The sequence below is a fragment of the Idiotropiscis lumnitzeri genome, chromosome 7 (assembly GCF_059441095.1).
Source record: "Idiotropiscis lumnitzeri isolate Australia: NSW breed Sydney's pygmy pipehorse chromosome 7, RoL_Ilum_1.0, whole genome shotgun sequence".
Classification (NCBI taxonomy): Eukaryota; Metazoa; Chordata; class Actinopteri; order Syngnathiformes; family Syngnathidae; genus Idiotropiscis; species Idiotropiscis lumnitzeri.
Genome location: NC_142397.1, coordinates 6679487 through 6705155, shown reverse-complemented (window position 1 = coordinate 6705155; position 25669 = coordinate 6679487). Strand labels below are relative to the sequence as shown.

At 43.7% G+C, this 25669-nt stretch overlaps 3 protein-coding genes across 4 annotated transcripts in view; 1 reads left to right on the top strand and 2 right to left on the bottom strand.

Moving 5' to 3' along the window:
- Positions 1-676: 676 nt before the first annotated feature.
- On the bottom strand, positions 677-5562 carry qpctla (glutaminyl-peptide cyclotransferase-like a). 2 transcript variants are annotated; one of them, XM_088301557.1, is made up of 8 exons: positions 5385-5562; positions 5107-5285; positions 4070-4216; positions 3616-3909; positions 3258-3419; positions 2614-2713; positions 2408-2524; positions 677-2303 (listed from the first exon to the last, which is right to left on the bottom strand). In XM_088301557.1, the coding sequence occupies exons 2-8, from the start codon at positions 5275-5277 to the stop codon at positions 2158-2160; spliced, it is 1137 nt and encodes a 378-aa protein (XP_088157683.1). In that variant the 5' UTR covers positions 5278-5285; positions 5385-5562; the 3' UTR covers positions 677-2157. The 2 variants fall into 2 exon arrangements, with proteins under 2 accessions (XP_088157683.1, XP_088157681.1); XM_088301555.1 differs by having other exon boundaries at positions 5107-5562.
- A 796-nt stretch (positions 5563-6358) lies between these two features.
- Positions 6359-10613, top strand: LOC148333272 (ribonucleoside-diphosphate reductase large subunit). Its single transcript, XM_088301312.1, has 4 exons — positions 6359-6596; positions 7424-9405; positions 9559-9747; positions 10305-10613. Exons 1-4 carry the CDS (start codon positions 6578-6580, stop codon positions 10512-10514), a joined length of 2400 nt encoding a protein of 799 aa, XP_088157438.1. The 5' UTR covers positions 6359-6577; the 3' UTR covers positions 10515-10613.
- Positions 10614-12887: 2274 nt separating this feature from the next.
- Positions 12888-25669, bottom strand: part of sipa1l3 (signal-induced proliferation-associated 1 like 3) — a 50096-nt gene continuing 37314 nt past the window's right edge. Inside the window, exons 8-23 of the mRNA XM_088300792.1 lie at positions 24313-24470; positions 22667-23249; positions 21632-21730; positions 21378-21553; positions 18438-18695; positions 17818-18000; positions 17460-17584; positions 16959-17077; positions 16455-16885; positions 15805-16035; positions 15384-15546; positions 15047-15221; positions 14829-14978; positions 14625-14751; positions 14431-14512; positions 12888-14230 (exon numbers count right to left, since the gene is read on the bottom strand). Of these exons, the coding sequence (XP_088156918.1) occupies positions 14042-14230; positions 14431-14512; positions 14625-14751; positions 14829-14978; positions 15047-15221; positions 15384-15546; positions 15805-16035; positions 16455-16885; positions 16959-17077; positions 17460-17584; positions 17818-18000; positions 18438-18695; positions 21378-21553; positions 21632-21730; positions 22667-23249; positions 24313-24470 (3249 nt within the window). The 3' untranslated portion in view covers positions 12888-14041. The remainder of the gene's footprint in view (positions 14231-14430; positions 14513-14624; positions 14752-14828; positions 14979-15046; positions 15222-15383; positions 15547-15804; positions 16036-16454; positions 16886-16958; positions 17078-17459; positions 17585-17817; positions 18001-18437; positions 18696-21377; positions 21554-21631; positions 21731-22666; positions 23250-24312; positions 24471-25669) is intronic.

Below are 25669 nucleotides of genomic sequence, written 5' to 3'. Positions count from 1 at the left end.
GATAAAATCACAACACAACGCCATCCCAAAATCATATGCAGCCGCTAAATTAGGACGCGAACAAATCTCTAGTGAGTGACGTAGTCATTGTATGTTACGACACAACCTTCATCCATTCGAAGCTAGCAGCTAGCTGTTAGCATTAACTTGTTAGCATTAACAAGTGCCCGGCTGGTAGCACTACAGCTGTTCTTTGTCTTACTTTTTTTTTTTTTTTAACTTTTTCAATATTGTGGATCTAGATTACTGTATAATGCACTCTCCGTGTTTAAAGGAAGGCAATGTGCCTTAAATTGCATATTGAGTTATTTTATTTAGCTTATATTATTTTATACACTGTACCACATATGAAGAATGTAGCCAGCCTTAATATTGCGTTCTTAAATCCAACGGCCATATTAGACATTAGCTGTTTTTTTTAATGGGCAAAAGTGTGTTATCAAATAAATTAAGACAAAGTTTGATTCATCTTTTCCTTTGGTGGGCGGGCAGATATTAAAAAACAATCCGTGACTCAAAATCCGTGATCCTATCCTAACCGTGACTTATGCGATCCGTTGTACCACTAAATTTCCATCATCTGTGGACTAATGACAAACAAGGCTAAGAAGAAAGTAAAGACCTCCTTTTAACTGTGTGTTGCTTTTGACAGACAAACACCTCCACTACATTTCCCTTACGGCTTATAAAGTTTATTTCAAAACATTACTTCACTCCCTGAATGCTCAAAATCATACTCGCTACAGTACATACTGCATACAACAAGTAGTACAGGATGAGCCAAAAGTTACTCTACATTTCTATTTAATTTCAGGGAGTTCATTTGAGGCAATCAGCATTTTACAGCTTTAGTTTTCGTAAACCCATCATTATGAGATCAGGAAAAATGTTTTTCTGTGCCCGAATGCAGTTCACTCCAGTGCAACCCTCCAAATACACTTTGCCTGACTTTTCTAGTTTCATCAACAGTGATAGTAGCAATCCTGTTGCGAAAAGCACAACATAAATACCGTAGCAGTCGAGGACAGAAAAACTTTTCAGGCAGCCCACTGTCAATTGGCAAAGATGGTGTACTTTTAAACAGTGCAAAGCCTAATCTGTCAAATGCTGACGTTCACGTTTGTTCGAATGTACCTGAAACAAAATACAGAAAAGGAAATGTATAGTGACTTCTGCGACACCCTGAAGAACCCATGGTCCCCCACACTTTTCCAGCTTTGACCAGAAATAGAAACGTGGTCCCTGCGTTTACTGAAATACATCTTATAGGCATGGGTCGATACAAAGGTCCGACAACCGCGAGCAAATATGCTATCATGGTACTAAGTCTAACCTTTTCTTTAAATATTTGTGAAAATAACAGCAGTTTTTCTATATTAATCGTTTACATGAAATCTAAAATATAACAGAAGGAAGGTGTATGTTCAAATGTTACCATTCTTCTGTTTTGATTTTCATTCTGTTTTCACAGTCACGGTGTCTCATCACTGGTGAGCTGTTTTTAGATTTACTCATGTTGACCTTGGGGCTAACAAGTACCCGCAGTCCCGCTTGTCTTGCTCCCTCGCTCCTCCTGTAATCCTCCCCATGGTTTGTTGCTCAACTCTACAAGCAGCCAATAATACAACGCCTTGCTTAGACATCGGCGGTTATTGAAGCCTCGACTTTTTAAAACCACTCTTAGCCATGAAACAGGTTATCGGCCCATGCCTTATCATGTATTGTAGTTACCATCCTCAGTTTGGAAAATTCCGGTCAAATAAAATCAGATTAAATGTGAAAAATCATGGCATTTCACAATTTCTTGCAGGTAAAATGCACCATCATTTCCCCCCTAAATGCATTTCAGTGTTTTGACATTGACCCAAAAAGTTTCATTAGTGCGTCTCATATTCATGGGATGAAGTGTAAAGCCAAGGGTTAATCGAGATAAAAGAAATGAACAATTGTTATTCAGCTCTGATAACATTTAGGCAGCAGAAGAAATACTTGACCTAGGACAAATCAGTTTGTAGATCTTTAGCTGGTGTCCAGTCAGGATCATTTTCTCACTCCGGTCCTTGTTGCTCCATTAAGGACTACTTCCTCTTTCAGCGGCGTCTCGCCACTGACGTGCAAATTCAATTGTCTTCCTTCAGAGCTGATGAGAAGTGGCCTTCATAAGCCCAGGTATTCAGCAATGAACACGACCAGGATCTTGGTTAGATTCTCCATGGTGGGACGATGGATGTTCTCCTTGTTGTCGTCCATGGTGTGCCAGACGTTGGGGAAGGGGGTGGGGATGACGTGGAGAATAGGCACGCCTGCAGGTGACGCAAACGGAAACGTGTCAAGTCACAAGAGACATCATTTTGGACATTTTCTAACCAATTTCGTTCATCAAGACATGTGCATCATAGACATTAACCTCTTTGAAGGAAGGGTGTGTGATCGTCCTCAACCAATCCAAAGTGCACGTCCTTCCTGAAGTACGTCTGCTCAAAGGGGTGCGACGCCAGATGACCATGACGATGGAGGCGCTTCTCTGTCAGCAAGAGACCCATGAAGAATGTACGTATAGATTAGATTTGCTTAGATTAGTTGCCGACCCCCCCTCACCCCTCGTGTGTGTACCTGCAGCGATCAAGCGGTCGAACCAGCGTTCCGTGTTTTCAAAGTGGTTCACAATCAGTGGATTGGGAAGACCCAGTAGGTCGAGCAGCACGAAGAGGTCCTGGGAAGACAATTTGAGCTTTAATGTAGTACACAAATATTCAAAGATCGCCCGCCCCGCTCAAAAAATTTTATAGGCAAAAAAAGAGATCTATTTACAGTAAAATTAAAACATAAAGTAAAGTAAAACAGTGACATGTTCTCTCAATTTGTTTCTTTATTTCTGTGTTAATCCAAGAAAACACAAGTTACTTTATTCCTTATGGTGAACTCTTTTTAAATTAATCATATATTTTACTTTACAAAAACATACAGTAATGACATTATTATCAATGGACGTTATGCGGCTCCTTGTGTTGTGTGTGGCTTGGCCACACGGTGGCAGTATAACACACAGAACTAAATGGAGATGGTCACGTCTCCTCAGTAAACTGTAGTAAGGGCCAAACACTGGCTAGCATCTTGAAAAACATTAATCGGGTCACTCAAAGCACCACAGTATATCGTAAAAATTCTAAAAAAAAGACCTCTGAAAAACATCTGCAACACAATGTGGGCGCAAACCATAAACTGCAAATTAGAGCGTTGAATGCTGTATTCCTCACCACAGAATTTAGGAGGGTGGTATACGGGGCACCTTTGGGGTGGGGCGTGGCAGCCATGCGCTCGGCCAGGTGACGGGAGCCGTAGAGCGAATCGGTGGAGGTCCATTTATCGAATGACTCTTCCCCGTCAAAAAAGACGAGCTGCAGAGTGACTGGAAGCTTCTGTGGAAAGAAAACAGAAGGAGAAGATGGGAGAGACATCCATCCATTATTGGATACACCCTGCACCTCTGAACTGTGAGACCATCATGCTAACTAGTCGTCCACCGTGCAGTCCCGAGGGTGAGAAAGTTATATTACCATATAGGTTAACTTCCTGAATGTTACAAATGTTTAAAAACACACAAGTGACCCGTACTCGTTTGTTGTAAGACTTCAGCTTATCATCCAGAGCTGTGGCCAGTTCCAGGAGCATAGCGCAGGGCACCGCCGAGTCACTGGCCCCGACAAACACCTTCCGCGGGTCTCGGCTGTCCGGAGGCAGCGCCTTGGAGTCGTAATGGCACGACAGCAGCAGCCTGCGAGGGGCGTAAGGGTCCAGAATGGCCATGACGTTGGTGAAGGAAAACTGCCCTTTTGGGGTGGCAGACAGAAAGGGGTCCAGGTCTATGAACCACTCGGCGGACAGCGAGGACAGCGTGGTTATGATGTGCTATGGCCAAAAAAACAACAACATTTTTTACTGCACTTGTATCTATATATATTTCAGTATTTATGATTATGTAAAAAATATGTAAACACTAATGCCATAATAATATTGACCTCTGGAAATAAACCGATTTTCACCCACACAAAAATCCAATGAGATTTACCCGCCGCACAAACTTGCTGCCCTGTGACCCGGGCAGCCTCTCTATCAGGATAGGGCTCAGGTGAGCATCCCATAGGCGCCTTCCATCCACTTGGGAGGTCAGTCGTTGGATTTGAGAAGCAGAGAATGTTGTATGTTTGTGGTACAACTGGAAAGGCAACAAAACATGATTTAACAAGAATAAATTCAACATGTCAGATTAAATTTACATAAGAGTGTTACCATTACACTAATTAATGTATATAACAACTCTTTGCAAGATTAAGTATTGTGTAATAAAGTAAACCAAACAACTGTTTGATCTTGCTTCTTCTGTAGCTACAGATGGACAGTAGTCAGTATTAGCCACCCGAAAAAAAAAAAAACGAAAGCTAATGTATGAAATTGCCAAAGATGAAAACAAATATTTTCACTGTAATAATATTATTACGAAATTAAGATACAATTTTAGTTAACATTTTTTAAGCATTTTCATTTTGATTTTGTTAACGAAAATATATTTTAAATTTTAGTTTGTTATTTTGCGTTATAACCTTGCTTCCCCCCAAAAAGTTTGTTTTCAAGATGAACAAAAAACACATTATAATCTCTAAAGGTTAATTAGGGCCCGAGCTGCCTTTCATAGGTCATATTTTAACCTAGAGAATGCATTTGATCATCTTCTGAATTTGCGTGCAAAATTCACAATAGGACGTCCACTTTTGTGGCTTTCATTGACCCTTACAGTCTCTTTGTTAAAAGCTGATGATGACACAAAGCTCATCATGTTTAAAGCATATTCTACAACTAAGTCATCTTAAGTCTCTTCATGACCCAACAATAAAAGCAGTTTAAAAACAAAGCTAATTTAAATAACAATTTTAATTGAACCAGGAAAAGTATTAGTCCCTTCATGGATCATGCAGCTGTTGTGACAGATTGGACGTGCAATTTATACATTTTAAGAGACATATTGCATTTTATATTAGTAAAGCTTCAGAGTAAACTTTCAGGTTATGAGAAAAGACACATCGTATGTTTGAAATGACAAATGATCACCTTATCATTGTAGAGATCTGCAACCCGTTCGCGGTCCGTATATGGGATGCTGGTCAGGTATAACCCGAGCGCCAGCGCGACCACAAACACACCGAGGAGGCAAAGCCGCAGCAGATGGTCACGGCCATTGCCCTGCCGCGAGTGCACGTGCCGCCGGGAGGATTTGGACATGAGAGCGGCTGCGGAGGTTTTCTCGTCAGCGAATTTCAAGTCAAACAACTACGTGTCCGCAGTTTGAGCACGTGAGGGGAGCACGTAACATATGAGGCGGGACTTGCCTTACGTCGGTGATACGCTCAAGTTTACCTTCACGTAACATGTTGTTTTGAAAGAAACAACTCATTCCCGTCGAGGTATATCATTATCGTCTTGCAAATTATCCACAACAAATGAATAAAATCCAACTGTTTTTACGGTTAGCGCAGGAGTTTCAAATACAGTCACTTCCGGGTTTTGATGACGTTATTCTTTGTATAAATTTCGGTTAGCTAACAATGTTTTTGGAGCACTACCGCCGCCATCTGGTATGTAAGTGTAGGTAGCCCCTTTGACTGCCATATGACACGTTTCCCTTCAGTATCCTTTGGTCCTATTCCAGTTTTATCTTTAAACCTTTATTTACAATTCGTTTTCAAGTGACTTTTTACTTTTTTTAACAGCATAGTCCGCCGCCACCCACTATTTGATTTTAAACACTAATAAAATAAGCCGATTTGTGATGATCAAAAAGTCAGACACGGTTATATCAGATGGTTTTTCTCCCCTCATATTTTTGTTTAAACTATCATGTTCAGAGATGCAAATACATCTATCTATCTATCTATCTATCTATCTATCTATCTATCTATCTATCTATCAATGTGTGTGTTTGCATTGAATTAATAAATGAAACATTTAATTATTTATTTAATATTTAATTGATTGCGCATTTATTTGTTTAGCTGATTTATTTAATTCCATTTTTGAAATGACGATTTCTATTAAACATTTCATGGTGTATTTATGAATTTAATTTTGGCACTTTCCATCCTGCATACATTTCCCTTCCATTTTGTTTCTGACCTACTTATTTTCAAACCCGCCATAATTGAATCCGGGAAACAACCGGAACTGGAAATCAATTTTAAAGGTTTTGATTGGCCCGCCAGTTTTAACAACCGCCCCTTTCTCGATGTCAATTGGTCAATGTGCCAGTCGAACAAGAAGACCATTCTGATTGGCGCGTACGTTCCGAGCCTTGACTTTCTCTATGGCAATTGGTCAATATGTTGGACCAGTCCTGCCTTCACTCCCCTTCCCTTCTCGACAAAGGTGACGTTAGCGGGAGTTTGCAGGATCAGTGGCCAAAACTTCCCGCGCTGTCTCTGCACAAGGACCCTCGACACTCGTCGGCCGGAACCAAACTTTGACGCCGTGGACATCACGACTCAGTTGGCACTTTGTGGGAAGAACGACACCACACGCTGCCAAAATGCACGTGATTAAGAGAGGTGAGTGCCAACCGGACGGTTTAGTTGCTGTCTCGCGAGGCCTTCAATTTTGTTGCTCCCTAATGTACTTCTTGCGAGACAAAAAATAATCTTTTTGTATCGTTGTCCCTTCGCGGTTAAGATGTTTTGTCCCACGCAAGATCGAGCTTGTAAAGTGTATGCAGTGTTTGCTAGCATTACACAACAGTCAATTTGAGTTTGCTATTTGGTTTAAATTACGCTGAGCAAACACTTGCTCGAAATTAACAGAAACAAACTTAACCCGTTTAGGTGTTGGTGTTATGCGTCCTTTCTGCGCCGTTCTCGCTCATTTTTCCCGATGTCTTTGTCATATTTGGCGCCAAACTGTTTTTTGTAAAGACGCGCATGCGCACACGAAACCAATACCTTGGAATAGCTTTACACTAAACCTTACGCGCTTACCCTTAAATGTCATTCTTTCACCTCAAATTTGAACTTCTTTCCTAAAATTACCCCAAAGTCCCAAATGAGCGATTTTTTTTCTCTCTACTACCAAGTTTGTGTATCCTGATCAGGTTTATTTGACTGAAATGGATTTTCGATTCACCAATGTGTTAAATTAAGGAAAATGATTCGAAGATGTAGCTGCACATGCCATTAACAACACGATTGCATCACAGTGCAGAGGTGCAGGGTTCAATTGAATGAAAAGTCAGTACAAGTTGAAAAATTGCAGTAAATGTTAAAAATAAAACGAATAACTGCAAACAATTAGTGACCGTTGTCAAGCCTTTGCAAAGATGGGAAATTTTTGAGTTTCTATCAGTTAGCTGTGCTGTAATGGCGACTGTATGGTTGTGTTCCAGATGGCCGCCAAGAGCGCGTCATGTTCGATAAAATCACCTCTCGTATCCAGAAGCTTTGCTACGGCCTTAACTCGGACTTCGTGGACCCGGCCCAGATCACCATGAAGGTGATCCAGGGCCTGTACAGTGGCGTGACCACGGTGGAGCTGGATACGCTGGCGGCAGAGATTGCCGCCACGCTCACAACCAAACACCCCGACTATGCCATCCTGGCGGCGCGCATTGCGGTCTCGAACCTGCACAAGGAGACCAAGAAGGTGTTCAGCGAGGTCATGGAGGACCTCTTCAACTATGTCAACCCACTCAACCGCCAACACTCGCCCATGATCTCCAAGGAGACGCTGAACATTGTCCTGGAGCACAAGGACCGCCTCAACTCCGCCATCATCTACGACCGCGATTTCTCCTACAACTTCTTCGGCTTCAAGACCCTGGAGCGCTCGTACCTGCTCAAGATAAACGGCAAGGTGGCGGAGCGCCCGCAGCACATGCTGATGCGGGTGGCGGTGGGCATCCACGGCACGCACATAGACGCTGCCATCGAGACGTACAACCTGCTGTCGGAGAGGTGGTTTACGCACGCCTCGCCAACGCTCTTTAACGCCGGCACCAACCGGCCGCAGTTGTCCAGCTGCTTCCTGCTGGCCATGAAGGACGACAGCATTGATGGCATCTATGACACTCTCAAGCAGTGCGCCCTCATCTCCAAGTCGGCAGGCGGCATCGGCGTGGCAGTCAGCTGCATCCGCTCCACGGGCAGCTACATCGCCGGCACCAATGGAAACTCCAACGGCCTTGTGCCCATGCTGCGCGTCTACAACAACACAGCGCGCTACGTGGACCAGGGTGGCAACAAGCGGCCCGGCGCTTTCGCCATGTATCTGGAGCCGTGGCACTTTGACGTCTTCGACTTCCTGGAGCTGAAGAAGAACACAGGCAAAGAGGAACAGCGCGCTCGAGACCTGTTCTACGCCCTTTGGATCCCCGACTTGTTCATGAAGAGGGTGGAGGGCAACCAGGACTGGTCGCTCATGTGCCCCAACGAGTGCCCCGGCCTGGACGAGTGCTGGGGCGACGAGTTTGAGGCGTTGTACACGCGCTACGAGAAAGAGGGACGGGTCAAGCGGGTGGTCAAGGCCCAACAGGTGTGGTACGCCATCATCGAATCGCAGACGGAGACAGGCACGCCGTACATGTTGTACAAGGACGCATGCAACCGCAAGAGCAACCAGCAGAACCTTGGCACTATCAAGTGCAGCAACCTGTGCACAGAGATCGTGGAGTACACTAGTGAGGATGAGGTGGCCGTGTGCAACCTGGCCTCAGTGGCACTCAACATGTACGTCACGCCCGAGCACACTTACGACTTTAAGAAGCTGGCAGCAGTCACCAAGGTAATCGTCAAGAACCTGAACAAGATCATTGACATCAACTACTACCCGGTGCCCGAAGCGCAGCGCTCCAACATGCGCCACCGGCCCATCGGCATCGGCGTCCAGGGGCTGGCCGACGCCTTCATCCTCATGCGGCATCCCTTCGAGAGCGCTGAGGCGCAGCTGCTCAACATCCAGATTTTCGAGACGCTCTACTACGCCGCACTGGAGGCCAGCTGCGAGCTGGCCGTCGAGCACGGCCCCTATGAGACGTACCCGGGTTCGCCCGTCAGCAAGGGGATCCTGCAGTACGACATGTGGCAGCGGACGCCAACGTCGCTGTGGGACTGGGCGCTGCTCAAGGAGAAAATCGCCAAGCACGGCGTGAGGAACAGCCTGCTGATGGCACCCATGCCCACTGCCTCCACCGCGCAGATCCTTGGCAACAACGAGTCCATCGAGGCCTACACCAGCAACATCTACACACGCAGGGTGCTCTCCGGCGAGTTCCAGTGTGTCAACCCGCACCTGCTCAAGGACCTCACCGAGAGGGGGATGTGGGGTGAGGACATGAAGAACCAGCTAATTGCTCACAGTGGCTCCATACAGGTACGAGTTACCACAAAGTATTACTTATAATATTCTGTGTCATATGATAGAGGGTTCTGGAATGTACGAAAACTGTAAATATCCTCAAAACTGCAATATATAAAGGGAATTACTGTTTTACTAATCCTAGTTTTGGGTTTTCACTCTTTCCAGGACATTGCGGAAATCCCAGATGACCTGAAGCAGCTGTACAAGACTGTGTGGGAGATTTCCCAGAAGACGGTGCTCAAGATGGCCGCCGACCGAGGGGCTTACATCGACCAGAGCCAGTCGCTCAACATCCACATCGCAGAGCCAAATTACGGCAAACTGACCAGCATGCACTTCTTTGGCTGGAAGCAGGTATGTCATGAAGAAGCAGAGGGAACACTTATTGAGCCATTCAACTGAAACATGATTGGGTCGTAGTTCTTGTTTGATTTAGAACACTGCCTATTTCTGTGACAGAAGAGAATCAGAATCACTTTTTGTAGTACTACAGGTGCAACGAAATGAAATGTCTGGGAAGCATAGAAACACAAAGACCCAACAGTGGGATATTAAACGAATGTCCACCATATCACCTTTTACAGGGCCCATTTTCACAGATAAAACATTAAAGATAGGAAGCGTAAAGGTTAAAAACAAACAAACAAAAAAAAAACAGTAGCATGACAATCGAACCTGCAGAGGGCAGGCTTTCGCAGCCAACAGGGGTGCCACCACATCCCAATTCTGTAGGTGCACCGAGACGGGGCTCTGTGTGTGTGTGGGGGGAACTAGTCGTCAGATAAAACCATATTCCACATTGAGTGAAGATAATTATATTTAAGATCTAGCTCTCCTAAAATGCTGTCTTTTTAACGTATAACTGAAACTTTGAACTTTAAAATGTCTGCTTGTCATCCGTCTGGTCCCAGGGTCTGAAGACAGGCATGTACTACCTGCGCACCAAGCCTGCCGCCAACCCAATCCAGTTCACGCTGGACAAGGAGAAGCTGAAGGAGGCGTCCTCCTTGACCAACGGCACCACCGAGAAAACCTTTGAGCAAGACGCCAAGGAGCGCAACACTGCCGCCATGGTGTGCTCCCTGGAGAACAGAGACGAGTGCCTCATGTGCGGTTCTTGAACGCTCCCTCTCTTCTTCTCCTGGTCAACTACAGCAGTTTTGTTCTCAAGTGTTAATACTCTCCAGATGTACTAAATAAAATGCTTCTATTTAACAATGGATGGATCCTGTGTTTATTAATTGTAAGGTAAATCGGGACCCGGAGTTGTTCTCACCCTGCCATGTCATTGACAATATGCAAAGCGCTAAAATCGAGGAAGCTGTTTTACGTTCAGCAATGTTTTAGCTCAGATTGGGAAAAAAAAAAACTACAGCTGTGCAGAATCATGATCTTGATGTTTAACTTTCACTTGACTCCACTTGACTGAACATCTCAATTGCTGCTCTTTGATGGCATCTTTGGCTGGAGGACCAAACTTATAAACAGAAACAAAACCAATCAGGTTTCAATTGTGATAAAGCCAATGTCTGTTTGGGAACAAGGAAAACGCACACAAAAATGTCAGAATTAATTAGAATTTTATATAAAATGAAAACATAATTTACACTTTAAATGTACACTTATTACAGCCCAGAGCAAACGGAAGAAGAAAAATTAAGATGTAATAAAACGTAGTACCCTCTCGTCACATCCTCAACGTTGTACGCGTTACAACAAAAATAAATAATCAAAACGGAAAGGAAAATTGTACACTATAACCATAACTGATTTGTTCAACATGGATCGCTGTAGGCTATAAATAGCTTCATCATACATAAAAACAAGCAATTCTATATAGAAAAACAATTTTTTTTTTACATGAGGAAAACAAGACGAGACACCTGAATGGAGGAAAAAAAGATTGACTTCTCGTCCAAAGAGTTTAAAGCAGGGGTGGGAACCGAGACTTATTCATGGTGAGCATGTGGGTTCAATGCATTTGAGCTTTGTCAGTTCCTGCTCCGATTTTCAGAATTGCACGGCGGGCCGGATTAGGTTGCTCACCCCTGATTTAAGGGGCCACTTACACTTGCACTCTCAGTCTCAAACCACTCTGTAAAGGGCAAACTCAACTTCACAAATTTCCAGCTAGAAGAAGCCTTAAAGGGAAAGCCTCAATGGCGAATAAAGAGCGAGACATGTTTTTTTTTTTTTTTAACAGTACCTCTGATGGTGTAGCATTTAGGTCCAGCATCATTATGAACCTGAGCCAAGTATTCAAACAGTTCCAGTCATCGCAAACAGTCTTATCGGAGTTATCAAAAAGTACCGGCAGCTGCAGAACACAAACTTGTCTTTCTGTATGAAAAATAGATCAACAGGTATATACATTTTTTTTTTTTCACCGATGGAACGGGACTATTTTGTCTCCCACGTGTACAGTAAAAGATAACAGCACAATTTGAGATTTTTTTTCCTGTTGTTGTACAAAGACTAGTATAGAAATAGCTTGAAATTCTGGGAAGAAAAGATATGCATCTATGAGATAACGAAGGAGAAAGAATGAGGTTTTAAAAGGAAGTGACAGCCTGGCTTAGTTTAGCTTAACATCAACATGGGTTTTGGCGCGTTAACTCGATGATAAAGCGGACACATTAGCGGGAAATGATAATTAGCGCTCAAAGGCATAGAAGGATAAGACTTGATTGTAGTTATGTATTAGCTCAATGTATAAAAGAATTTAGAGACATTAGCAGATAGCCAAGCTGCTAGTTCCATAGAAAATGTGCAAGTCATCCACTTAAGTTTAATGTTGACATGTTAGCTCAATAATTAACAAATGATGATCATTATTCATGAGTGGGAAACTAATTAATTAACCGCTTGGTGAGATGGCGTGCAACGCTAAAGAAAAACATTCAAACTCGTTCACTTACTTTGGAGTTGAAATTAGCTCAGTGATAAACAGACAATACCAAGAAATGTCAATTAGCACTCAGACACTGAAAATGCTAAAGGTCACCCAGTTCACGCAAACATTAAAGGATTAGGAGACATTGGAGGAGAAGCTAACTAGCCAGGCAGCTAGTTAGCACACAAAAAAAAAAAAAAAAAATCACCAGTTGAGGCAATAGTGGGAAATGCTAATTATCATCAAAGCCACTGAGCATGTTAAAGTTATCCACTTGGCTTTGTAGTTATGTGTTAGCTCGATGATTAAAAGAATTACATTTAGAACATTACCATGACATGCTGATTTTAAAAAGCGAGTTAATGCGTAAAGCCATCGAAAATGCTAAGGTAATGCTAACGGTCACTCGCTTATAATAATAATAATAATAATAATATTCCCTTTATTAGTCCCACAATGGGGAAATTTGAGATTCGAACCCAGGCCTCCTGGGGAGACTGGGTCCTGAACGCGGCGCCTTAGACCACTCGGCCATCCTGGCAGCCAATTATGAGTTGACTAAGCGACCATACAGACACTGAGATGGGCTCGTCTATCAGGGAAAAAAGGATGAGAAGACATTGGCGATTAATGCTCATTACGGAGAGCGCCTGTTAGCCCTCGAAGCCAAACAAAGCGCTAAACACCACTCAGCTCAAAGATGAAAAGATAACGAGACATTAATATGGAAGCAAACTAATCGGGCAGCTAGCTAGCAAGCAGCCATTGAGCGAGTGGGTCAATGATTAAAAAGATGATGAAACGCGGCAAAATGAATCATGTAAAGCGTTCGCAAGCGCTTAATCACTAAGCTCAATGATGAAAGGATGAAAATTGACAGTAGCAGGAAATGCTAATTAGCGCTTACTGCCATTGAAAATGCTGTAAGTCACCTTGTCTGGCTTGTGATATTGTGTTAGATTCATAAAAAAAGAATCATGACATTAGCTGGAAGTGTTACTGAGCTGGCCATTTAGTTTTCGCGCAAAGCCAACGAAAATGTTAAGACTGCTCAACAATAAAATTAAAAGACATTAGTGGGACTTGCTGTTTCACCAGGCAGCTAGTTTAAGTGCAAAACCTTAAAAAAAACATTGAAAGTCGCCCACTTAGCTTGGTGGCTATGCATTAGCGCGATACTTAAACGGCTAATTAGCACTCAAAGCTAGAAAAACGTTAGAAACAGAAGCGAAAAATAATGTGTTAGCAGTTGCGTTTCGGCAGCGCTGCTCAGTGTTTTCTTTGAAACGCTCACACTACTGCCACCTCCAGGAACTCTGTATCCATTACAAATATGTACAGTACTAATGGTCCTTTAGTGTAAACGATGAGGGCCTCAATTTTTCCATAGTTTGTCCGTCACCCAGTTGTCGTATAAACACACACGCACATCATACACACTCCTGTAGTCCAACAATCAGTACACTATAGAAATTAGAGATAGGCGAGCATGTACCTCACAGGCGTCATATGTACAGTACTTAAGACTGTGTAGAGCTTCCGGGACTTCAAGTGCATTGTGGGAGTCCATCATGGTGTTTTTGGCTGATTGGCTTGCAGGAACAGTGTTTAGGCCTCTCCAGGTGATTTAAACAATCTCCTTCAACGTAGGAACCATACATCAAATACTTAGAAAAATAAGAGGCTCAGAGGGATGGGGCTGAATGGGGAGGAGGCCGGGGAAATGTTTCCAGTTTTAAGGCAGTCCAGCCGCATTCACTCCCTCTTAGGCGGGACCTGGTGCGCGGCGGGGTGCACGGTGCGCTCGCCCTCGCCCAAGTGGCCGAAGAGTCGGTTGAACTTGCGCAGCTGCTCGCTGGCCGTCACGCTCTCCTCCTGTAGACGATGGTTGTTCTCGCGCAGGTTGGCCATCTCGGCCATGAGCGCCACTTTGTCGTGCTTTTCCTGAGACAACACATATGCGATATTATAGAGTATTACGATGGACGAACACTTGAGTGTCGCTTCTCATTCAATTGTTTGGATTTATGGATTTGACTGAATATCACCTCAACATGATATGGAGACAGCATACAAGATTCACATGCATGTCATTTTTCATCATTGATGCGTGAACATTTCTGGTGTACCAAAGAATGACTCACTCTTTCGAGGTCGTTGTTGAGCTGTTTCAACATCACCTCCAGATGGTGAAGGCGCCCAGACAATTCGTTGGGCACCTCGTCGCTGGGGAAAAAAAAACAAAAAACAAAAACAAAAAGTGTATGTCACGTTAGCGAGCGGTCAAGAAGAGAAATGTGTGCAATGAGTGTGAGTGCCGTCCAGAAATGTATGGTACCTGCTGAAGGTGGGTGTGGTCCGTGGTGTCTGAGGAGTAGGAAAGGGCACAGGACTGCTAGCGGGCCTCATGTCCACGCTACCTCCTAGTGTCTCCGTCAGTGAGAAGAGTGACACGGCTCTTTGTGCTGTAAGTAGAAACCAAATGATTGGATTTAAAGTTCAAATTGTTGTCCGCTAACGTTACGTCAGGTGAAGTATCCACCTTCGTAGACTTTGGCGGCATTGACCAGGCTGGACCACTCCAGTCCACAGGCCGTGTCAGGCAGGGGCATGAGTCCGGGATCCAGTCTCCTCAGCGGGGGGACTTTGTCTCTCACATCAGTAAGGGAAAGTTCAGACCCAGACAGTGGCACTGGAGGGAAAATGTTGCTGTGAGTACAACAAACTCTGGCAATTAGGCCCCAAACTACTACAACTCACCCTTCTTGGGTTGTGTGGGGTTGGAGGAGAACGAGTGTTTGCGTGTGGGCAGCGTGAACGTGAAGAGCATGTCGATGGGGGTGGACTGGCTTTCCGAGTTGGCAAAGCTGGCGTCTCTGCGACCGCTGCACAAAGACTCGTCGGAAAAGGTGCGCTGCAACGTCCGCCTGGGGGACTGCGGCGGAGAACAGTGTCACAATTTCACTCAATTTATTATAATTAGCTTTGTCTCTTTTGTGTAATTTGATCCAGAAGCAGAAGCTAATTTTCTCAAGACACACTTTGCATGATATTTTAGAGACTGGTTCAACTGTGCGTACGAGTGTGTGGTCCTCACCGGATCCCGCTGCGGAGACTCTCCGGGGTTGTCCATGATGATCAGTTTCTTCAGGTCGTCCTCGATGGTGCTCTTGTATGTCCGCCGTGGAGAGCGCAGGTCTCTCAGGGACGCTCGCAGTCGCGGTTGCCCGAACACGTTCTTCGAATTCATGTCCACCTGACTAAAAATGTCAAAAACCACATGCAGATGCTGAGTAACTAGACACCCAGAAAAGAGTACCTCATGTCATTTTCATTCATTTCAGTGGCGACAGATGATTTGCGATACCAGTGTTTAGAGTAACGAGCATAGTCACAAAATAGACTAAACTTGCATCTCAAGGCATCACATTGCGAACCTTCACACAAAAGCAATTCAACAGTGTGGCTTACGTTATTTGATAAGATAGAAGGTTATTAATGTAGAATAACCAACGTACATTTTGCTGTTGCTGCTGTCGGAGCTGGACGAGGTGTTTGCGTTGGAAGGTGACGGGCTGACGTCTTCAGGCTGCACGGTGCTTTGTCTGCTCTTTCCGTAAAAGGCCTTGGGGGCGGAGCTAGAGAGAGGAATGGCGCTCAGGTGGGCCGAAGTGGGCGTGGTGGTCGATGCACGGATGGGCCGGGCTTTGTCCGCCGCGGGCGTCTTGTAACCCTGAGGTGTGTAGGCTCTGGAACACAACACCACACCTTGAATACACGTAAAAATGAACACCAAGCCTTATCAACCAGGCTGACTGACTGAACTGTCGCACAGTGAGAAATGTTCCACAACTACTTTTCCTGAGTGGCCAACTGTTTGCAACTGGCTTTAATATGATTTGAATCTCACGTGAACCTTAAAGCACTTATGGAACGGCCAATCAAAAATGTGACCTACCGCATTTTTCATGACAAAAAGTTTCTGGGTACCAAACGAGAACGTAAAGGCCTGCACCAATGTGTGCGCGGTGCCTTAAAACCATTAAGAATGCCAAAGGTCGCAGTTTTCCCGTTGAAGCCCAAATCGGTATCTGCGCAAGGGTCAATCGTAGGTGCGTGAGGTAGAGTAGGCAGGCATCAAATAAACCACAGTGACTTGTCTTCTTACCTTGGTTTGAAAGCATCCATTTTTTCAGCACTGGATTTAGGAGGCGGGAACGTCCGAGTGCGATACCCTTTGTTCTGATTGCCCACAGCCGAAACGGGTGACTCCTCCCGTTTTTTGGCATCCCGCCCACTTCTTCCCACAGACAGCTCCTGATTGTAGAGGACGGCCCCGTGCGTGGGCTTGTGAGATTGTCCGCTGGAAACATGGCGATTGTTGTGATTGTGGTAGTAGGCCGGCGCGTCGATGCCGCTGTCGTTGGATCCACCCTTATTGAGATGGTCCGGATCGGGCTCGGCAGGGTCGACCGGCAACCCCCCGTTCCCTCTGTCCCCCGCCGGTCCACCGTCGAACCAGCGCTCGTCGCTGTGGCTGCTGGAGGCGTTGCTGGACAGTGTGTTGCTGCTGGAGGGGCTGGAGTACTGGGTCTCACCCTGTGGTGCGCACACACAGGGGAAGTGACGGAAGGAAGGTGACAGAGTGACTTCTTACAATATTGAATCAAACCTTGGAGTGTCTGTTTGGTGAGTCTTTCCCTGGGACGTCCTGTCTGAGTCTCCTCTGGCCTCCTCCACCACCACCAGCCTGCACCCTGGACGCTGCCACCGGAACATGCCAAAGGGGTTCTGCACACAAAACACAAAAACAGCACCACATCAAATGAAACCAAAGAGAACTTCATCAGGTACTACAGAGTTTTAGTGAACCACATTCCTAATTTCAAGTTGATATCAAGTTGAAAAGAAAATCTTGATTTTATGGGAAAGATGTTAAACAAAAAACGAAGCATAAAGTCATAACATGACAACAACAAATCAATAAAATTCCAAGTACCTAAAAGCATGCCGCCCAAAAAACAAAAAAAAATCCAGACTTAGAGGCGAGGGTGATCAGAAGACACTCTTGCAGCTCTGCCCTTTGACTTTTTGACTACATTATACAATTAAACTATCGACAACTTGTTTTGCATTCATAATGGGAGGCCAACAACTCCATGGGACAACGTACCAGTTTCGCAGCGCTCCATGGTGCTCTCCTGACTGGTGAAGCCGGACGATGACTCTCCACTGGACATGATGTCCATGCTGAAGTGGGGCTCGTAGGGCAGCAGAGCGCGCTGTCCGGTGCCGTATCTGCACAGAAGATCATAAACATTGCCAACACATATAATTGATGCAAAACACATACAGGATACTTCCTTTTTGCATCATAGTTGAATAAAACCTGTACCTTACCGAGTCCCCAGAGAATTAATAACACTCATTTGCAATATTAGAAACTGATGTTTTTCCATCTCTGTGCACGGCAGTTAGTTTGACTGACTTGTGACATAATGTAAGTGTAGAGAATGTGTACATCCACTCACCTGTCAGGGGAAGGTTTGTAGCGCACAAAAGGCCCTGGTGTGATTCCAGGTGGCCCCATGGTGGAGAGGCCCACCAGGCCCGAAGAAGGCGACGAAAAGCTGGCAGAAGGGTTTCTGTAAGGCAGCATTCGGTCACCACCTGCAGGTGATATGTTGTAATGGTTCTCCGGGTAGCTGACCGGCCTGGGCAAACACACAGCAGAGAGAGTGGAGAAGTGAACCAAACATTGAATTGATAAAACCGAAAAAAAAACTGCTCGAGTTTCTCAACATGATGTGCGATAAAGTTGCATAACATAACGTTACGTGGCTGGCTGCAACGAGTGACAGCATGGAAAGTCTTTTTTACTTGATCCATCCATCCATATAGTACAAAAAAACAAGCACGCAAATCAGAACCATGCCTTTCAGTTTTATTTTGTTATTTTTTTTATGAGGCCAATTTGTAGTGGATTCTCGCCAAAATTAAATGGCAACTCACACTGAGACCAACAACCTTCATTGTTAAGTAGTACACAATTACCATTCATAACCACATGTTGGTCCTCGTGCTAAGTTCAACTTGTTGCCTATTATCATTCATCGTGAACATTACTGTAGCATCATGGCGTCTCTCTCACCTCTTGGAGTTGAATTGCTGAGACTCCCTATAGGGAACCGGCATCAAAGCCTTGTGGGAGGAACGCAGCAGCGGGGGCGGTGGTGGTGGGCCCATGGGGGCCCATCGCTGTGGATTGGGGGTGCCGTGCAGCCCCTGAGGAACGGGCGGGCTATCCCAGCGCCAACCCGAGCGAGGAGAGGGTCGGTAGCCCGCGGGCAAAGGCTCAGCGTCAGGCTTCTGCTCCATGGTCTTCATCTCATATTCCTCCGTGCAGCCCCTGAAGCAGTCCCAAAACAGAGCGACTCATTCATAAGCATTACACTCAAATCCATTTGTTTCCCTTTTCTTTAAAGACCTGCACTGCATATTAAAACTCACAATCATGTTGTAGAAAAGAGGAGACACAGAATGGCGGCTACTAATGAGCTCCCCTGACACTTGAGCGGAAACTGATTATTGGCGCAACAGGACTCCATCTGGTCTACTGAGAGACAGAGGTCAAGTATGTGTGTGCGAACTGTGGTGCAATCAAATCAAAGAGCTCTTCACACAAGGCTTCAGTCAGTATAAACAGTATAGGAGATATTTTTTCATACGTGTGCATGGTCACAATCAGACTAATGCTGATTTTGTTAAATAACAGAAAAGTAAGATTGATTTTCATCAATAATTGTGAACAATCGGTCAGAGCTCCCATGTCGGAGTTGTACATCTCAACAAGAAGGTCCCCTTGCTTGAACACGCCTCATTTATATTCGTTCATAAATTGTGTAACAGCAGTAACTATTTAGTAGTAGTTTGGGACTCGAGAGATTTAGCTCTTAATGTGTCATCTACTAGTTTAATGAATGTGAGGAAGAGTTTTCGATATTTTTAAAACAGATTAAAGCAAGGTGCACCGTAGAGTGGTTGGCAATCTGACGGCGTAAAGAGACAAACATTTGCATCACATGCACATCTTCAATGAACCTAACAGGCGTTGTTTTGGGAAAGTGTGAGGGAGTCGGGCCAGGAGATAATCCAAGCGAGCACGTGGAGAACATGCAAACGCTACACATGAAAGCCACAGCCAAGATTTGAACCTTAGACCTCTTGACTGTGATTCCGATATTGCTAACCATCACATCACTGTGCTGCTGCTTTGAAGTAATTGAAAAAAATGGGAGTGCAATTCTCGGCTGCAAAAGCAGAGGTGCTCTTGATTCAGTTTGAACTAGTTTCAATTCTCAAGAAGAACATTACAGGGGCTTGGCACGAAAACAACATGCGACAAGTGACTTCATTCGAGAAAACGTGGAGATTGTTCTGACCAAACAAGTTGCATTTTCTCTCTGCTGAGATTATCCTAATCGTTCCAAAAATGATGCATTTAAATCCCATTTGGCAAGTGATCCACATCACTATTTGGCTGGACATTTGCCCTGATTAATTCAAGTGCTTAGTTAAATTAAGCCTTCTAATATGCATCATGCAAAAAAAAAAAGATAACATGCACTACATAAAAAGAAATGCCTTCAAAGACTAGTCTAGCGACATTGTAATATTTCCCTACCCTGCTTTGTCCAAGAAATACATACCCAAAGCGCCTACACGTGCGCGCACCGACGGTCGCTTCCCACACAGCTGGCACTCCCCCAACATGCGCGCAAGGTTAAAACCGCTATCGCCATCTATCACACCTTCTCCTCTGCTGTATCCGTCAGCCTCAGAAGCCGAGGCAGAGCGGAGGCAACTCTCCCTCTTCTCTCTATCTCCATTCCGCCCACTCCCTTTCACCATCGCTCGTTGCTGTTGAGACACGTTGTCCGCCTCTCGCCGCTCCGCCTTCCTCTCCCGTTATTCCTCCCCCTTTTCCCGCAAAGCATTTTTTAATTAATCGCATCTCGCACTCGCTTATATTATTTATTTTTAGTTGCCTTTCTCCCCCTCCCTCCAGTGGATTCGAGTCCTTAATCTCATGCGATCGGCTTGGCTTGCACATAACGGCAAATGAGCGGGAGGAGAGAGAGCAGAGCAGAGCGAGCAAGAGAGACAAGAGTGGAATACAAGACTCTTAATTACAAGCTGTACCAATGCCACAAAGTGTGTGCGTGTGTGTGTGTTGAAGGGTTGAAAGTTGCCGTAATTAAACGGCTTCGAAGATTAAAGCGATGAAACTGCAATGACTGTATTCGAGAGTCTCCCTCACACACATGCAGACATGCTCACACATGCCATTACTTCAACCTGCAACCACTTGACAGCATCAAGAGACATTACTCATTCTCATTATCTTATTCATTATCACCAAGAGCAGACTGGATGTGGGTTGAACACAACTATGCGGGTAGTTAAAAGAAACTCAAGTAATACGCTTGCTTGAAGGTTAAAGTGAATGCCAAATGCAATCATTTTTTTTTTGCTGCTTTCCCTCCACACATCAGAGTTTGTGCCTGTTTGCTCGCTTCCTCGTTTCGCACCCTCCCACACAAAATTCTGCCCACCATCTCAGCCGCGCTTTTGTGTGTTTGCGTCAAGAGTAAGGATGGGCATTGGACTGAATGGCATTGAAATTGAGTGAATATTATTATTTTTGATAGTGGTTTTGGCAGAAAAAAATGGTAGCACGGTGCTCGAGTGATTATTGTGACGGGCTATAACTTAGAAATACACTTCTTAAACTACAAATTTGCTCAAATTACCTTGGATAATATTATTCTACGCTATTATTTACAGTGGTCAACATTTCTTTTTTTTTACATTTTTCAAATTCATTTTCCTTGATGATGGTTTTGGTGCTGATTCTGAATCAGCCCATTTTTTTCTACATCAGGTTTTCATAAAAATGTAATAATAATATATTCCCTGAAAAGTCGTAGCAATGAATTACAACGCATGGTAAAGTCCGTATTGCGCACATTTTCACACGTCAAACTTAGAAACAAAAAAAATGAGCCCACCACACATGCTCTTGTCTCACCTCCGCGGTCCGCCCTCTTCGTACGGGGGGATGATGACCACTTTGACGGTGACCGACGTCCTGAGCAGGTCAATCATCTGCTCGTGAGTCAGCGTCACGGCGGCGACCTTGCATATCTCCACCAGGCGGCTGCCCTGCCTCAGGCCCGCCTGCCAGGCAAAGCCGTACTCCTCCACCTGCATGGCAACACCACTTGGGGTTACATCCGAAGCATGTTCGGACTCTTGACAAGCAAACGTCTAAGCTAAAAGTACCTCAGCCACGGTGCCGTCCAAGCGCACGTGGAAGCCCAGTTGGCCTAGTCCATTTCTCCTCAGCGTCATATCCACCGTCTCGCATCCCACAGTTAGTGACTGAAGACGAGAGGAAGCATGCTAATTTTGAAATTAACAAAACAAGGCATTTAAATAACAGTTTTTGTCATAATACTGTGATACTTCACATTTTCCCGCAACGTACGTCAACAGTCTGTCGGTAACCTTGATCAGCGAATATTTGCAAATTGTATCAAGATTAACTTGCTTGGTTTATTTTCCCTTTAATTTCTTTTTCTGTTGGATTAGAACTCAAGGAAATCTCCTTTTCTGGCCATTAAATTCATCAAATGTCGCAAGGATTATCGTAATAGGTAAATGGCCCCTCATCAGAGTCCACATGCAATTGCGCAATTCTGAGTGCTATTAAATCCTATCTTTTTATTTTTCATTTTCATTGCTTGATTCGTGTTAAGTAATTAGTTACTCAATATGAATTTAACAGGCCAGGTATATAATGTAGATTAGCTGGGAAGCTTATCATCTTCAATCTTCTTGCATACTTTTATATTCATTCAAGGCTTAAGTTGTTCATTGATAACACAAGATGGATGGATGGATATAAACATACAATGTTTGAACTGGCTTTGGAAGTTTTTGAAGCATTCTAGTGGAACATAATGATGGTCACACATCTATCCTGGTCAACCTGCTACTTTGTTGTGACTTCAAAACAGAAAATGAAAATGCATGACTTTTATTTTAGTCCAATTCCAAATTGAGTTACTTGCACAGCTTTTGATTTTGGATGTTTGACTTTACTTGTGCTGTTTCTTTATTGCGTATTAATAATGGATGGATGAAAAACATACTGTATTATTAATACTCTGGAGCCTCAATATTCCAAACCAACAGTGCATTTTCATCTCTCAGTGAATACCATATTTTTCTCCAATACTTAATTTAGTGATCCACGAAAGAACATCAAGAAAGACTGGCTCTAATTTCATCCATGCTTCGAGGAATATTCCTCACCTTCAACCTCTGCACCATTTCCCTGATGTCCTGTGCGCAGCCCTCGGGCACGCGCACGGCAATGTGGTCGCCTCTGCCGTAGAAGATCTTCAAAGCCAAGCGCTCAGCAGTCCAGCCGATCACGTCGGCGCAGAAGCAGTTGAACACCACTTCTTTAGTGGAGCAGTCCACCAGGAGGACGTATTCGGCGGAAAAGCCAAGGGCGCAGCGAAGCTCAGCGCCGCCACCGCTAAAATCCTGGGCCAGGACTCTCCAAGCGACGGCCCCGGCGGCCCCCAGCTCGGCCGCGTCTCGCGCTTTCGAACGCTCGCGTTTTTTAGACGCCAGGGAGATGAGATTATTCAGTTTCCCGGCAGAGTCCATAGGGGTGCTGCTGACGTAGTTTTCCGCCAGGTCGCGCAGGTATTCCTGCCTCGTCCTCGTTGCCATGGTGTGGAACTTCTCAGACTTGTGCGCCGCGTTTTCCGCGTTGATGATTTTGGCTAGCAAGAAGTTCCGAAAAGTGTCCGAGTCACGAAACGTGACGCTGCTCGGGATGGGTGGGCCAAAAGGAGGCACGTCCTTCATTCTTGTCACAGCAACACTGACGAAAGACAAACGGTAGAGAGGTCAAGATTTGGTCTTTTCTTCACAATGATATGACACAAATACTTGCCAAAACTTGAAGATCGAGTAAAACTGAAATTATTGTTAATATTAAAAAAGCAAGAAGAAACAAACTTCCCAGAAATATCAACAGTTATTTACTAACGAGAGGGTATACTTACCATTTTTTTAAGGGGAGCATTTCATTTGAAGGGTCAGTGTGTTCAATGACCCTTAAGAACATGCATCACTCAAAGTGGTGTTAATTTATGGAATGGTTTTAATGTTGATTTAAAAGGGATGCTAATATTCATCAATCAAAACAACTCTATAAATATTTTAATAGAATGTATAAAAATGATTGAATAAAAATACAATACGTTATTTATATAAATCATAATAATAATGCTAAAGATACATAAGATATAGCTCCGGGCTTTTTCCAAGTAGAAATGTCTTTTTTTTCTAATTGTATTATGGCTTTTGACATCTGTACAGCAGGGATGAATCTTTTTTCTATTTTCATTTCTACTTCATGTGCGACATTTGTATTTGTTTTTCATGCAAATACGCTAGTCTTGATGGAGAAAGTTTAGATACCCCTGATATCCTGTAGTATGTGTGGTGGGGTAGGCATTTACAAGCTTCTGCTTCAGCCTACTCCTTTTCCCCCTATGTACTGAATATTGTATAATTGCATTATCTGGAATGTACTACACCCGAATAAATAATGATGATGATGATTTTACAAGTGCACTAAACTGGAGCAAAGGGGGGAAAAAGTAACAATGTAGAACCATTAAGGAATAATCTTAGTGATAACGTCAACTATCCCACTCTGGGAATTTTTTAAAGACACATGTCTCAATGCTCTTTTGATTAATTGTGCTCAGTTTCTGCTGATCAATTTAGTTTGTTTGGATTTGTCTGTTGAATTGTATTACATTTAAATATATGTAGAAGGTTTTTGATGTTGTTGGTTGTCTGTAATGTTTGTTGACTGACTGAATTTGAGTCCATTTCAAAACATTATTCTATGTACTGTTATAGAAAACCGTTACCTGTAGCAGGTGTTTTCCGAACAGGGATTATGCACACGGACAATGACAAAAACATGCTGGAAGTGTGAACGGATATTCTGAGGGGTGAATGGCAACGCTCCAGGCTCCTGAAAGATGATTGTGACGATGTCGTTCCCGATGTGCCTCTTTCTTAGAAGCTATGGAGAAGACGGGAGATTAAATATGAATAACATACCACAAAAATGTAAAGCTTACACACAGCAAATTTCAGAGGGAGGAACCAAGTCTGACGAGGGGACTTGGGTCCCACCATCCCCTCATAACAGCTCTTTATGTAATTTGTTTTCCCACTTTCTGTGTGGGCTATTTGTGTCTAGCTGTGTGTGTGTATGTGACACGGAACGACGTCCAGGCTGTGTCTGTGGTGGTGCTTGCCAATCCCCTGTTCATCTGCCGATGGAAGTGTAAAAGTAGCAATTATGTAATGCTGCCTACTGTTTGGTTACAGATACACATACACAGAAGCATCCTTTAGACAATAATAATGTCATTTTTGCCATTTTTACCATAATAACGTTTCTAGATTTATGTATTTGTGAAGGATGCTGACATTTGTTTATTTCAGTAATGCCATTTAATCAGATTTTCTTTAATTTTCTTTGCCTAAAATGACCATTATTATTTTTTAAATACACAGGATTTTTTTAAAAGAATATTAATAGAAAACTATCAGAATTTATCATCAATTTTTTCTCTCCACTGTTTCAAATAGATCTTTGCAGCATGTCTTCAACCACTCCTGATTATTTTAGCATGTCAGATGCTACCACCTACAGGTCTGAAGAAGCAACGTGAATATGCTACTACACTGTGGAAGCCTCTGGATGGAGATATTGTGCCATTTATTTAAGTGGAGGGAGGACCTGCTATTGAAAGAATAAACCTTGTTTGACTAGAAGAATAAATCAAAGCGCACTCTTAAAATATTAACTTGAACACTTTTTATAAATCATGAAACACAAATAAAATGTGTTTTTGGTATAAGTTGTTTTAATAATGAATGGAAGGAATTTGTGTTTAATTATTTACTCTGTTGTGAGTAAAATCAGTTTAGAAATTCACCACCATCTCATGAGTGATTGTAATAGTTCACATATATCAAACTCAAAATTATTAATAGCTGTAAACAATTTATTTAAAGTGAATATAAAGGAAGTCATCAAATTCCACTCCACAATAATGTCCATTTGCAAAATATTACGCAAAGGGAACAAATCACTTCTCCATAATGTTATTAAGCCCAGATAGACTATCAAAGTCTATTCTTAAGCACATCCACCCCATGTGTGCCTGACATGCAAACACCACTTATGTAAATGATCAAAAAATAACCACA